Source organism: Guyanagaster necrorhizus (genome assembly GCF_019112545.1).
Source record: "Guyanagaster necrorhizus MCA 3950 unplaced genomic scaffold BT62scaffold_3, whole genome shotgun sequence".
Classification (NCBI taxonomy): Eukaryota; Fungi; Basidiomycota; class Agaricomycetes; order Agaricales; family Physalacriaceae; genus Guyanagaster; species Guyanagaster necrorhizus.
The window spans coordinates 2,404,641-2,418,068 of NW_025064882.1; the positions used below are offsets into that span (position 1 = coordinate 2,404,641).

A 13,428-nucleotide genomic window follows, 5' to 3' on the forward strand; every position below is an offset into this window, starting at 1 on the left:
TGAACTAACTGCTTCTATCATTCTCGTCACGGTGAATGACCCCCTGCGTCGCGCACTATATCTGTCGCTTTGTATATCTTGTGCTCAGTACCGGTAATTTGAGCATATGTACCTGAGTGGTTTGATCAGACAGAAGGCCCCACCCTTTCCATCCAATAATCGTTGGAGAGTAGAAATCTGTGTACTAACACCGAGACTGTGTGTGTGTGATTTCAACATGCATGGACGCGACATCCTGAATCACGGCACCTCGATCCAATCGATGACCCGAGCGTGCAGAGAAAACGATGCTCAATTCCGAAAGAAAAGCCTCAGCTGATGTGATTCCACTAGTAACTCCGGAACGGTTTGACAGCCTTTGAACATGAAGTGGTATGGATGACCCTGAGAATCCGTTTGTTATCCCCGTCGACACTGTGAACGGCCTAATCTAGGTAAGCACTTGATGCAGCTAAGGCCCAGTTGAAAACGGCCTCGGGGCATTCCTGTTGTGGATGCGGTCCTCTTACGACATAATTAAAGCACTACCCGAACTGGTAAGACGTGGGTTGAGAGTAAATTATAGTCGAAAGGAGGTTCGAAAAGGACACTGATACCATTAAATTACCATTCAGATTTCACTGCGCATCGGCGTAGGCGACGTAGCACGGTTCCTACTCCAAACAATTTCACGGCCATTGTCTGTCTCCACAGAGAATATCCTATAAGTAGATAGTATGATCATTAAAAAGCTAATCCATCGAAAGGCAAGTGCCGCAGCAAAATTAACATCCTTGATTTGCCTCATAGCTCGAAGCGAATTGACCGAGGCTACTACAACGAAAGGATTTAACCGGGCTCATGGCTTTCGGAAAGCCCATATAGTATCTATTCATGTTTCATCATACTACATGCGACTGGGATTTCGACATCCGAATATCGCAATGGCAGACCGGCTGTGCCATGAGACGCAACCTCGTTTCCTTGGAGGTTTGAGTAAGCCTTAGTTTGCTGTTCACTATTAGCTGTGGATCTACGTGGTGTGAAGTACATGTCCGGTCAGCCAAACAAGATCATTCTTCGGCATCGCCACCCTCTTTGTCCGATCGTATGGTCCGAATTTGAACAGCCTAACACCAAGTTATCCAGCTAAAACCATTCGATGTGCCATCCTCAACTGTGGGGCAGCCGCGATCGCTGATGATGTAGCCTCCCGGCTGAACTCGACTCCTTCATACCATCATGTTCTCACGACTTTTTTCATTGTATACAGAATTCAAGATACCGAAGCCGGACTTGACGGACAAGGTGATGTTGGTGACAGGCGGAGCTTCAGGTTTGATGATCATTCCTTAGGCCTTGGTTTATTCCAGAATTTCCGCGCAGGAATAGACAAAGAAACTGCAAAGGTACATTGGATAGATCTCTAACACGACGCATCGTTAGATTGGCACCCTCTATTCAGGCATTATTAGAACATAACGCCAAAGTGTACATTGGAGCGCGTGATGCGGCAAAGGCTCGGATGGCTATCGATGACTTCCGCTCGACAACGAGGAAAGAAGCACATTCTTTGAAAGTACACTTGGCAGATCTCAATTCTGTCAAAGCTGCAGCTGAGCAGTTCACAAGGTAAACATTCCCTCTTCCGCGGCTGAGCTTCACACCATAATTCAGTTTCAGTCATGAGACCCACCTTCATATCCTCTACAACAACGCGTTCGTTGAATCGCCTATGATACCATCATAAGTCGCCGAAATGAATCTTCAGCGGCTTGCTTGCACCCCCTGTAACGGAAGTAAGTGCCCAAGACTATGATCTCCAATTTGCTACACACGTTATCGGTACTAGTTGCCTCCATTTCACGGTGCAACGAAGTACTTACACCCCCCCCCCCTCAAGGTCCCTTCTTCTTGATCAAGCTTCTTTCCCTCCTATTATCCACCGCCAAGACAACGCCAGAGAAAAGGTCCGCATTGTCAATACATCGTCCATCACCCATGTTCTGCGCGGCCTTGATTTCGCTACCTTTAAAGACGGCCCAAAGCGGCAGAAGATATATACCGACATGTTATATGCTCAAAGCAAATACGTAGGCCCTTATGTCGTATTTGTATTCAGAAAGTAGGCTTACGGGTCCAATCAAACCTAGGGAATGATAGTCTCCAGTGAGCTCGCACGGCGGTATGGTTCTCAAGGGATCATCACGACCACCCTGCACCCTGGGTGCATCAAGACAAACTTCCATCGCAACGTCCTACCTGCCGTTGCTGCTACGCATGTAAGTATTTCCACTTTCTCCTTTATCGTATGCATGTCGATTCTCTTCTTAGGGCCAATATCCAGCCGACATGAGCGCACTAACGATACTGTGGGCCGGCACCTCTGCCGAGGGAACTGAATTAAACGGCAAGGTGCGCGCTACGACTTTTTCCTTCTTCGTTGAATCTAATTACGACGTGAGTATCTCATTCCATGGGCTCGAGTTGGGGTAGCTAGCAAAGGTACTCAGGATCCCGAACTTGGTCTGAAACTCTGGGAATATTTAACGCTGTGTTTAGAAGCAGATTATTTTAAATAATTGTGCCTGAAGAAGCGTGCGTCAGTACGACCAGCCACCTAGCCCACTTGAGCAATCGCGGGCCCGTTTTCCTTGGCCTTTTTGCAGGTGCTGAATCCCAAAAGTGATGTGGCAAAGTCCTAACGCGAAAGACCCAATCAAGTATATCCGCATGTCTCACGACCACGACCACCTTATAACCGATGAATCCTGGAGTGCGAAGAATCGGAAGTATACAATAGAACGTACATTCAGGGATACGGACTGAGTTCTGAGACCTCGCACACGTGCTCTTGTAACTACGCTATAAGAAGTATGGCCTTGAACGCTTGAGCACAGAGACAAGGCGATAGAACGTCTAAAAGATCACGATCAAACCGGATTGCATAGACCAAAATCGGCTGTGGTTCCAGAGCCAGAGCCAGAGACGCCAGCGTTTCTAACCATAGTAGAGCCTGAGTCTCGCGGAAGTATCTCAACGGAAATACATGAACTGAGGTCGCCTCCAGAACGAATCCTGACATCCAAGAACCGGCGCGAATTGAGAGTGACTTCACTGTCATCTTCTTGTGAGGCCCGAGTAAAGGAAAATTGGTACCGTTCTGTTAGCACGCGTTCAATGACTGAAGGAAGATGAACATACAGTACGTTTGTGTGCAGTAGTGCCGGCGGAGTATGCATTTGGTGCCGATGCTGTTTCCTGGCGTGACTCCCGCGAGTTGAGACTGCCCATGAGAGAGTCTGTGTAAAGTTTGGAAAGAGGGAAGTTGAAGATGAGGTGACTATTCAAACACGATTTGCAAGCAAGGTACACGAAGCAGTTGAATGCTCACATTTCTGTCGGCTGAAGAACACGGGGTCAAGCATAATAGATTACAAGGAGAATGAACGTTACGAATGACAAATATGTTACCAAGTCGATTAGCACGCAAACAGACGTGATCGATCCTTTTTGTACGGTGACTGCATAGGTTACCAGACAGGTCAAAGTAATCAAAGGGTATGCCCATCCCGAATGATCTTATTGATGGGGCCGTCTGAATGCTTAAATCCGGTTTTGTGTCCTCGCTATTCAACATATGCGTTTATGTCGACGCGCGCGAACAAAGGATGCTTACCTTGTCACGACTGTGAGCGGACGAAACATCAAGATTTTGGAAAATACAGACAGATGGCAAACAAGAAGAAATGTGATAACAAGGTCACACAGGCACTCAGACGCTAGCCAGATGATGACAACATCCTATAGTTGCATCGGCTGTTACTCTCGTGAGATGCTGAAACGTGATGCGATTATCTTTGAATCTCTGAAACTGTACAAACTGAGGAGTGATTCCGCATTCTACAGCAGTGGCCATTCCGCCAGCTATCATACTGAAGTTAGAATAGCAAATGACGGGAGATGAAACGGCTAACTTACCAGTTCCTAAGAAAAGCGAGAGTCACAACAATACCACATAGACAAATATTGGAAGTCAAGATCAAAATCCTCCACGCAAAGAAAAGTTGAACGAGACCGGCAATGATGCACTCCATATTTGTAAGCATTGAAAAAGTCGAGACAAGGTGAAGTTCCAAACGTACCGTCATCACGGGATCTGGGAACAGAGAAGTTAGAAATTGATAACAAGTTCTCAGCGACAAGTATCGTACCTGTAGAAAATGCTGGAAGATTTCGGATAAATGGCAGCTCCGAAAAGAGGCCGGATCGTACCGCATGTAGCCTTGGTCAAGTAGGCGGCTTTTGCTGAAGTACGTCGTCGATATCTTATAGGGATTAGAAACATGTACCACGTACAGAAATGGATAATATACAAAGTCGAAAAGGGTGTTTACGGTATCGCATAGCAAAAGAAGGACCTTGGTTGAAGTAGTATATTAGCGTCACGAATAGCTTGATGACAAGGCTGTCTCTGAGAAAGATAAGAAAACAGGTTAGACTTAAATTTCTGAAGGGCGACTCACTGCTTGTATGCCGCAAAATACAGGCACACCTGAGCGATCATAATTCCGTAAAGGACGTTGAACATCAACTTGCCGATAAATATAGGGCCGTGTCTGCCACTCAGTCTATCCAGTGAGTACGGCATTCTGTATACGAGAAAATAAAACGCCACGTTACGCGACTTCAGCTGTCCCTAGCATGGTGGTAGATGGAAGTAAAGGACAAGTACGGCCCAAGGACGCGTCGGTGTTGTTTGCATGTTGCTACGTCACTATTTGGCCCAATCACGGGACAAGACCGCCACCACCGTTGTCCTGTGGTCGCTGTGGTTCTCCCATTCCCACTACCGTCTACAACGTCGACTCGACGTTTCGAACACAGTTATTTCATCTAGAGTAAGTCTTCTCTGCTATCTTATCGTCCATTGGTCGACGTCCAACTCGATGACCACCCCATCTACGCCGTGGCGAGCATCGGTATACCACCCCAGGCCCTCGTCACCCTCTCCCAGTACCTCCGGGTTCTCCTTCATTGGAGAAGATGAGGCATCCTGCGATAGCGACCATCATTATTGGGAGTATGGCAGGTCCCCGTATAAGAGCATAGGATCCTTCGGGCGTCGTGCTATCCACTCAACGCCTGCACTTACCAGCCACCTTCATTTTTCGTCCTCATCTCCATTCATCTCGAGTTCAGACAATTCGTCATCGAACGGCTCACTCAAGTCCTTGCTTCCGCGTCTGTGGGACGTTCTCATTGCATCGCCGACGAGGACCATCTTATCTCCTTCCCGGCCCGCTTTGAGCGGCCGTCACCCTAGGTTTGCTTCCTATTCAACAACATCTTTTGGTCATCTCAAAGTGAAAAGGATGTATCGTGATCAAGACTACTACAATGAGTCTATCAATTTCTTGGACTTGCCGCCGTTAGATGGTGACGAAGGAGAACTCATCGATGTGGATGACGAGGCCTGCTTCATCGCCGTCGATTATCCCTGGGGAGCCATAAATGCCTGTAGAGCTAGGGTAGTGACTGGAATTGGTGTGTGTCCTTCCGAAAAATCCAAAGACGGTACTTTCTGATATGCTATGAACATCAGATATTCTCTCACTGCTTCCGCCTGAACTTTCTCTGCAAGTTCTGTCAATGCTTGCATTGATCCCTTCTCGTCCACCATCATCGGTGTCACTGCAAGATCACTACCCGTCACATGAGGCTGGATTACACGCGATCATCACATGTTTAGCAGTCTCACAGACGTGGCGGCGCCTCGCCAAGGACAACAGCGTTTGGCGTGCATTCTTCACCTCACGCTGGGGTATTCTGGAATGTCCTGACAAGCTCTTCGAAGGGACGACCTTACAACACGCCAACTATCGTACACCGAGAACGCGCATGGCGTCGGGTGCCCTCAATTATCGTTATCTGTATCAAGAGCGCCTAGAACTTGAACGCCGCTGGGGTGCTGTATCGCACCCGAATCTTCCTAATCACCTACCCTGGCAACCCAAAATCATGAAATTGACCGGTCATAGTGACAGGTGTGTGATGTTTTGTTGTAGCCTCCATACTTATCTTTAATATCTTTAGCGTCTATTGCCTTGAGTTGTGCCGTACAGCGTCGGGACAACAACATATCATTACCGGGTCTCGCGACCGCACCATCAAGATGTGGTCGTTAAAGACGGGAAGATGCTTAGGGACATTTGGTGGTAACACCGGCGATGCCGACGGTCACCGAGGGAGCGTTCTGTGTTTGAAGTTCTTCTGGGAGAATGCAGGTCGGAATGGGGTGCTGTACTCGGGCTCCAGTGACTGTACCGTGTGTGTTTGGGACGTTTGGACCATGAAAACAAGTCATTCACCTCATGTTGACGACGCCGATGAAGACATTGAGGTTCAAGCACGTAGTAAGGCTGTGTTGAGAGGTCATGGTGGCGGTGTTTTGGACTTGAGAGTCGATGGTAACTGGATTGTCAGCTGGTATGTTGGTTTCGCTTTATGTCACACAATCATTGATGCTCTCGCAGCTCAAAGGACACTGTCATTCGTGTGTGGCACCGTGACACGCTGGAATTGTATCGAACTCTTCGTGGTCATGAGGGTCCTGTTAATGCTGTATGCCTCGAGGGCGGCAAGCTGGTCAGTGCTAGTGGCGATGGAAAGATGATCTTGTGGGATATAGCAAGAGGAGAACGACTGAGGACCTTGGAGGGACACGACCGTGGATTGGCTTGTATCGAGTTCAAGGTTGGGCTATATCGCCACTTCGTCTACAATCCCCTGACAGTTTAGTAGGACGATCTCATAATATCTGGGTCCAATGACTGCAAGATCAAGGTTTGGTCTGCCACAACTGGGGAATGCTTGACCACCTTGGTTGGGCATGATGCTCTTGTCAGAGCTCTGGCCTTTGATCCTCGGAGCAGGAGATTAGTGAGTGCAAGTTATGATAAGAGCGTGAGAGTGTGGGATGTGGGCACTGGTACGTACCCCGCTTTCGTTGCGACATAACTTATCACGAAGAGCTGGTCCTCCGACAGGCAAAATGTTGCGAGATTTTAAACATAGTCATACAAGTCATATATTCGATGTCAAGTTTGATGTATCGAGAATCGTTAGGTGTGTTTCCGGTTCGTGTAGGAATCGGCTGTTCATTGTGGGTCTAATGCATCTCCGGACAGTACCTCCCATGATCAACGAATTGTTGTTTTGGATTTCTCAGACGGCCTGGATGGTGCCGAGTTATTTATGTAAGTCTGAAGACAGTTTAAATTATTCATTTTGTACAACAGGTATATCGCTTGTTCTATCGTCATTTTATCTCGGAGCTATTTCGGAAACCCGCTAACTGTTGTATACCCTGTATATATATCTTGTAACTCATAATAGGAACATAAGCATTTTTCTTTTTGGATCTTACGAGTGGGTTGCTACAGGTTCCAGCGGACTCTTTTTGGCACGGAGCATTTCTGGGGTACTTGGAGTCTTGTGTTCAATATTGGAGAGCGGAAGATGGAACGCCGTAACGGAGACCACGATCGAGACTATTAATCCAGGTACAGAGCTACATCAAAGATTCATACCCCAAACAAACCCATGTATGCCAGGAATTGGGTAACTTGACCTCGTTCATTGGATGGAATGTCCTTCAAGCCGAGAGCCTTAGACGCCTCCGCACATTGAGCGCCTAAACAACGATTCAATTCATACAACTCGGGTAACGCGAGTCGAAAGCGCTAACCAGTTAGAGCAAAAGCCTCCCGTTTTGTAACGGGAAGTGGCCCACCGGCAGCATAGCCTTCTGGGTATGAAAGAGGTGTATCAGGACTGCTCGTTGCATTTGTCAGGCGCATGGGCTGCAGGGATAGTCTATCATGTCGGGTTGTTCAGCTGACAGAACGAGTATTCAATGGAAGGATGGACTGACGTGAGTTGGATATCATCGAGGGAGATAGAGCAGTCGCTGGCTACTTGGATAAGGTGATGCAATCCTACGCTGACTGCCTGCAGCTGGTCGTCAACGTGAGTGTTCTATCAAAGGTTTAACGTTCAGCATTTAATGGTACGGTCACACGACACTCGCACAAACCATATTTTCATTCAGAGGGTCGGGCTGAGGTTTTTGGGGAATAATTGTCGCGATAGTGGTAGCCATTGAAGGTACAGGGTAAACAAAGCGATTAGAGGGAAGATAGAGGGTATTTGAATGATATTAAAGAACAGAAATAGGGGCTGTGTGAATTCGTGTGGGGTGCGACTGGGGCCGGTCCGTATCTTTCCTTCTTCACGTCACGATTGCCACGACTTGGTCCCCAGTTTTCTGTTCCAGAGGCATTTCATCCAGGACGAGATCCTTCGTATCTGCGTCGAGAACCTTTGCATTACCTGAGGTACTCGCTGGATTTTCCACGGGAGAAATCGGAAACAAGCATTGACAGCGCGTTGCAAAGGACAAGCCTTGCGGTTCAGTGCAAGGCCTACTGATTCCATATTTCACTTATTTGATTGGTTGGTCCGACGTATGGACCCGGTTTGAATTTAGCGTTCTGTCCCGTTATCGGTACTCGTGTTTGTCTAGCCATGCCAACATGTCAGTGGGGGTACTTTTGCCGGAAACATCGTATACGAACCCGGTAGTCGGTCGAGGAATGCTTCTTTGCTTGCATCATCGTCTCGGCAGCGACCTTATGTTAACAACGTAAAGCTCCCCGGATGTGCCTGGAAATTTTCCACGAGCTATGAACAACAAAACAGGGGAAACTTCTCTTTAAGTCTCTGACGCATGCATCAGGAATGGTAGCGCTATTTTCGCTGCAGACCTCTGATTGTTGTCCGCCAGGTACCTTTTACCTCGGAGGACTATTTGGGACAAGATGGTCACTTTACGAATCTTTACAGCCCTCGTTCGTGTTTCACTAATATTCTAATAGCTAAAGTTAGCTGGACAGCAAACCGACAGATGATCAAGGATCTCGGGGTGCAAACAGGCTTGTTAGGTAATACTACTGCTCCGGCTTCATAGATCTTACCACTTGACACCGTTATCGTTTCTGAATGATTGGCAGGAGAGTGTATCCTTAACGAACTGCTTGAGTAAGTATCGTCTTTTATTTCCTGGAAAGATCCGCACTGATTGTTCCTCCCAGCGGTGGTTGTACTGGCAGACATGCCAATACTTTTTCAGCGGCCTGTTGGCTTCTATCACAGGCGTTATTCGCTCATGGTGTGCCCGAAGTGATTGCATTACATATGCCTCAACGACGTCACAATTACTTACAAGACAGGGAGATTAAAATTGGGTTTGTATGGACATGGACGTGAGAATTTCCCGAGGTTTCGTCTAATGCGGGAACAGTCATTTACAGGGATTTTGGAGTGGCTGTCTTAAGGGGTCTTCCTGTGCCACACATAGTCAAGGATTTTGACGTGGATATCGACATACCAACCCTCATGACCGATGTACGTTCGCATATAAAACTTGTGAGAACTGAGTATCCCAAAACTCCAGCATCATGAAGCTTTCTTTCCTGGGCAGTCTTTTCTTTCTCGCCACGCTTGTATCTGCAGACGATAGTGGGCAAGACAGTGCCAGTGACCATAGTCAAGGAAACGGTACAAAATGTCTCAATCCCTCCATCAGGAAGGAATGGCGTTCTCTTACTGACGACGAAAAGGCGGACTTCATTTCCTCAATCAAGGTGAGATCCTGTGAGTACATGCAAGGACTGACCTAATACCATTTTTTAGTGCTTGGCTCACATGCCTCACGATCCAAAGTTGAGCCCCACGGTCAAACCTGACGATATACCTCCTGTTAACGACACCAGTTCGTACTGGGACGGTACGCGTCTTTTCAATTAAATCACTCGTAAATCAACTTATTGCCTGAAGACATCTCTTACATCCACATGGACATGAACTTCAAGGTAAGGCGAATGCGTCTTTCGGTATTGCAACTTAATCCGAATCTGACTCATAATCCCTACGTGACAGATCCATTTCACTGGTCTCTTCTTGCCTTGGCATCGATGGTTCGTGCATGTAGTGGAGACGGAGCTCAGGAAGAAGTGCGGCTTCTCTGGGACCATGCCGTATTGGGACTGGACGCGCGGTAAGGCATCTTTTCTGCGACGTTTCCTCCCCCATCTCATCTGATACCCCTCGTAGACGCGGCAGACTTCCAAGGAGCGACTATTTTCGCTGAGCCCGATCTCAATAGCGGCCTCGGAGGGTGGGGACAGCCTGAAGACGATTATCTTGTCCATGATGGCGGCTTCTCATATGATTTTGAACTTGCCTATCCTGTCCCACACGGTCTGCGACGAAATTATACATTGCGGCCTTGGGAGTCCAACCAATTTGCCGGCATGGATGTAATTTTAGATCCCAGTCAGATGGCGAACGTATCTTTCACTGCCGACAAGATCCAGCAGCTCGTTAACGGCAATGAGGGAAATTACGTAGGATTCCAGTTTTCATTCGAAGATTGGGAGGTAGGGGGAACTTTCTCTCCAAATGGTTTCCTCACTAAGTATTTTTGGAAGGCTGCTCATGCCAGCGTCCATGAAATGACGGGAGGGTAAGTGCATCTTGGTTGACGTTATCATCATCACTGAGCCTATTAACAGGGATATGGCTGGTAATTGCCCTGCAACCGCACCTTCGACATGTGCACCGGGACCGCTCTGGTCTCCAAATGGTATAGTCCTGATTTTCTGTATTCGTCGGTCTCGTATTAAAATTCTACGTAGACCCGTTGTTTTTCCTCCATCATACCGTAAGTGCCAACCTTGACCATTGTTTGCCGACATATGACGCACATTTCTATTCCTAGACTGTTGACAAAGTCTGGTATGATTGGCAGAACAAAAGTCCTGTCAACAAGAACGCTTACGCGGGTGGTTCTGTCCAACTTGTTCAGAACCGTACCATGTATTTGGAGAATCCAAATGGAGGTCCCCCTTTCCTCACGGTAAGCCTGCTAAATTTCCATCTAAGAATGGCTTGTTGATTGCAAACAGCCCCAATCTGTCGTCACCGGTGAAGGCATGTTCGACGACTGGGTTATTGAGGATTATTTGAGTACTACAGATGGTCCTCTCTGCTACGTATATGCAGAGTAGTCTTATCCAATATTTGTTCATCTATCAGATATACTTTTATAATATTCGTGGTCCCACTTATTGCCAAGAGAATTAGGACGTCGCGTGCGAAATGTCTCATGTATGTCTGGGTCTACGGTGCCCGTTTAAAACGAGCCGTTTTCCTTGACCATTCACCAGCAACCATGGCAGCCGAACTCCCAGAGATGATTACCATCGGCAAAGGTGTCACCGTCGTACGCAATTGCCCGTTCCATCATGATATCTAAGTATCTATTCTGATCTTCCCCTCCGAACAGACATTCTTGAAGGACAACAAGTATGAGACACGTATTTCTGCCTCAGGCGTACCAGGCGATGAGGAACTTTCCCTTCCTTTACACTGGCACGAAAAGCATGATGAATACGTACTCGTCGTCGAAGGCAAGTTACAAATGACTCGCGGGACAGAGATCAGAGTGTACGGCCCGGAGGACGGTGAACAAATGTTCGAAAGAGGAATTCCGCATTCACTTAAGAGCGTCGGCAATTGTGTCATCTTGGACAGGACCGTCCCTGATGTTCGTGGTTTGAATTCTCGCACGGTGATGGCAGAATGATATTTAAATGAAATGCAGGATTCGATCAAACAACTCTTCATCAGAAATATGATGGCAGGCGGCTCTATGAGTACGGATTTTTTCGACATCATGCATAACTGTTACTATGGGGATGTGATCCCTTCGCTTCCGGGAGGCATTCATTGGCTCGAGAAAGCTGTAAGTCAACTATCATAAAGGACTTCCGAGCAGACGTTGAAAGTGTTGACTTGGACATTTGAACAGTTCCTGACATTGTTCGGATACTACATCGCGCCATTGTTAGGATATCAAAGAAAGATCAAGACGCTCTAGTCCATATGGTTTGGTGAGTAACTTGGTCGTATTGTCGTGTCCATATTGTAATGGGATGCAGAAGTAAAGCCAAGAAATGATGTACTATACAAAACCAGGACACTGAACGGTTGAATATGCAAGAAAGAATTGGTATCGCATGTAATAAAGATATATGAAAACATGATCCAAGAAAGTGGGTATCACAGAATGTACATTACAGAACCCAAACAACGATGTAGCATAACGAGAGGACACCCATGATGAGCGGAGACACCGTATTGGCACGGGTAAGTGCACCATTGGCGGTTCCTGCTTGAGCGACCGCACTTGCAGTCGCGGACGTCGAAGTGGATCCTGTCAAAGCTGTCGAGAAATGCGAAGTGGTGGTTGAAGAAGCAGACGTAGCAGGAGATGTTGCAGACAAAGAGGTTAGAGGAGATAAGGACGTTGACAGTGTCCCGACTATGACTGTAGACAATTCACTGGCGGAATCTGCACTTGTTTGCGTCAAAGAGGTTGGGATGGCAATACTTGCTGTAGCCGATTCCAAGGGTGTTGCAAAGGAACCTGACATCTGATCGAGTCTACGAAGAAGTTGAATAAAAGGGAATAACGAAGAAATGGCATGTACTTGCTGAAAGAATGGAGAAAACGCCATGACGGCTGTTCCGTTCTCAAAAACGGATGTGGAGGTGAAACAGATATAGCTGCAAATAAATAGGTTAGCATTACATCATGTAGAAAGGGACGGTACGGACTAGGTATCCGAGTTAGGACCTGCCCCTGGGATAGGCTACAGAAATTGGTTAGAGAAAGGAAAAATCAGGTGAAGGTAGTGCGCACTGTGAATGTAAGAGAGTGAATCGTAGACGTGTCTACCGGTTCGATATTCTGTACGAGTTGCTGGAAACGCGATGTGTTCTATAGGAAAATTCCATCTTGCATATTATCGGCGGCATACCTGAGTTCCAGTGTACAGACCAACGGTACTGATCCCAAAAGACGACAACAGAGGCCAGGTGCCATCGTCGAGCCACTGAATCGTACAGTTCTGACCTCCATGGCAAGAAGAGCCTTCGCTGGGTTCAGTAACGTAGAGGCTACGAATGGACAACGCAGCATTCGTATGAAGAACGAAACCAAGAGTGATACACGCCAAAACCAGGCCCGAAAAGGAAAACATGTTTTTTGTTGTTTTTCTGTGATGAAATAAAGAAAGCTGATGGTGAAAGGCAAAGGAGTGGCGAGCTTTGACGTAAACTGAAGTCTATCGTGCCTTCAAGGAGACGGCATGCAGAGAAAATGAGGATAAAATGAGGATGATGGTTGCCATTGAGTCGACAAATGAAGCTTTATTTGTTTGTCATGAGCCTTAGATTATATTTGGTTCCAATCTTATCAACAACCCGGCCCGACTATTTTTGGATGCATAGCAATTCCGTAACAACGATACAAGGAGTCTA

General features: G+C 47.1%; 5 protein-coding genes across 5 annotated transcripts; 4 read left to right on the top strand and 1 right to left on the bottom strand.

Annotated features, from left to right (window-relative positions):
• Positions 1-1,221: 1,221 nt before the first annotated feature.
• On the top strand, positions 1,222-2,561 carry BT62DRAFT_883697 (NAD(P)-binding protein; the record flags this gene model as incomplete). Its single annotated transcript, XM_043182765.1, has 9 exons — positions 1,222-1,315; positions 1,366-1,388; positions 1,445-1,611; positions 1,663-1,698; positions 1,751-1,857; positions 1,903-2,072; positions 2,133-2,261; positions 2,314-2,394; positions 2,445-2,561. 9 exons carry the CDS (start codon positions 1,222-1,224, stop codon positions 2,559-2,561), a joined length of 924 nt encoding a protein of 307 aa, XP_043045170.1.
• A 2,226-nt stretch (positions 2,562-4,787) lies between these two features.
• BT62DRAFT_961674 (WD40 repeat-like protein) lies at positions 4,788-7,553 on the top strand. Its single transcript, XM_043188601.1, has 7 exons — positions 4,788-5,526; positions 5,585-6,026; positions 6,076-6,468; positions 6,516-6,735; positions 6,784-6,970; positions 7,029-7,107; positions 7,170-7,553. Exons 1-7 carry the CDS (start codon positions 4,929-4,931, stop codon positions 7,240-7,242), a joined length of 1,992 nt encoding a protein of 663 aa, XP_043045171.1. The 5' UTR covers positions 4,788-4,928; the 3' UTR covers positions 7,243-7,553.
• Positions 7,554-9,215: 1,662 nt separating this feature from the next.
• BT62DRAFT_927408 (Di-copper centre-containing protein) lies at positions 9,216-11,176 on the top strand. Its single transcript, XM_043185237.1, has 10 exons — positions 9,216-9,686; positions 9,736-9,829; positions 9,880-9,914; positions 9,982-10,099; positions 10,156-10,481; positions 10,533-10,567; positions 10,617-10,687; positions 10,740-10,765; positions 10,823-10,960; positions 11,010-11,176. The coding sequence occupies exons 1-10, from the start codon at positions 9,501-9,503 to the stop codon at positions 11,109-11,111; spliced, it is 1,131 nt and encodes a 376-aa protein (XP_043045172.1). The 5' UTR covers positions 9,216-9,500; the 3' UTR covers positions 11,112-11,176.
• A 53-nt stretch (positions 11,177-11,229) lies between these two features.
• On the top strand, positions 11,230-12,123 carry BT62DRAFT_927409 (uncharacterized protein). Its single transcript, XM_043185238.1, has 5 exons — positions 11,230-11,326; positions 11,390-11,650; positions 11,708-11,848; positions 11,915-11,996; positions 12,045-12,123. The coding sequence occupies exons 1-4, from the start codon at positions 11,276-11,278 to the stop codon at positions 11,981-11,983; spliced, it is 522 nt and encodes a 173-aa protein (XP_043045173.1). The 5' UTR covers positions 11,230-11,275; the 3' UTR covers positions 11,984-11,996; positions 12,045-12,123.
• BT62DRAFT_441043 (uncharacterized protein) lies at positions 12,035-13,320 on the bottom strand. Its single transcript, XM_043180896.1, has 6 exons — positions 12,927-13,320; positions 12,809-12,868; positions 12,724-12,758; positions 12,601-12,672; positions 12,179-12,549; positions 12,035-12,085 (listed from the first exon to the last, which is right to left on the bottom strand). The coding sequence occupies exons 1-5, from the start codon at positions 13,146-13,148 to the stop codon at positions 12,180-12,182; spliced, it is 759 nt and encodes a 252-aa protein (XP_043045174.1). The 5' UTR covers positions 13,149-13,320; the 3' UTR covers positions 12,035-12,085; position 12,179.
• Between the last annotated feature and the right edge of the window lie 108 nt (positions 13,321-13,428).

Bases quoted from the DNA above. Each gene is read 5' to 3' on its own strand.
- BT62DRAFT_441043 (XM_043180896.1), bottom strand. From the start codon at position 13,148: ATGTTTTCCTTTTCGGGCCTGGTTTTGGCGTGTATCACTCTTGGTTTC. The intron at 12,673-12,723 runs GTCCGTACCGTC...ATTTATTTGCAG, and splicing joins GGTCCTAACTCGGATACCTA to CTATATCTGTTTCACCTCCA. The intron at 12,550-12,600 runs GCAAGTACATGC...ACTTCTTCGTAG, and splicing joins GCGTTTTCTCCATTCTTTCA to ACTCGATCAGATGTCAGGTT.
- BT62DRAFT_927408 (XM_043185237.1), top strand. From the start codon at position 9,501: ATGAAGCTTTCTTTCCTGGGCAGTCTTTTCTTTCTCGCCACGCTTGTA. The intron at 9,830-9,879 runs GTACGCGTCTTT...TATTGCCTGAAG, and splicing joins CACCAGTTCGTACTGGGACG to ACATCTCTTACATCCACATG. The intron at 10,482-10,532 runs GTAGGGGGAACT...TATTTTTGGAAG, and splicing joins TTTCATTCGAAGATTGGGAG to GCTGCTCATGCCAGCGTCCA.
- BT62DRAFT_961674 (XM_043188601.1), top strand. From the start codon at position 4,929: ATGACCACCCCATCTACGCCGTGGCGAGCATCGGTATACCACCCCAGG. The intron at 5,527-5,584 runs GTGTGTGTCCTT...TATGAACATCAG, and splicing joins TAGGGTAGTGACTGGAATTG to ATATTCTCTCACTGCTTCCG. The intron at 6,971-7,028 runs GTACGTACCCCG...GTCCTCCGACAG, and splicing joins AGTGTGGGATGTGGGCACTG to GCAAAATGTTGCGAGATTTT.
- BT62DRAFT_927409 (XM_043185238.1), top strand. From the start codon at position 11,276: ATGGCAGCCGAACTCCCAGAGATGATTACCATCGGCAAAGGTGTCACC. The intron at 11,327-11,389 runs GTACGCAATTGC...CCCTCCGAACAG, and splicing joins TCGGCAAAGGTGTCACCGTC to ACATTCTTGAAGGACAACAA. The intron at 11,651-11,707 runs GTTCGTGGTTTG...AATGAAATGCAG, and splicing joins TGGACAGGACCGTCCCTGAT to GATTCGATCAAACAACTCTT.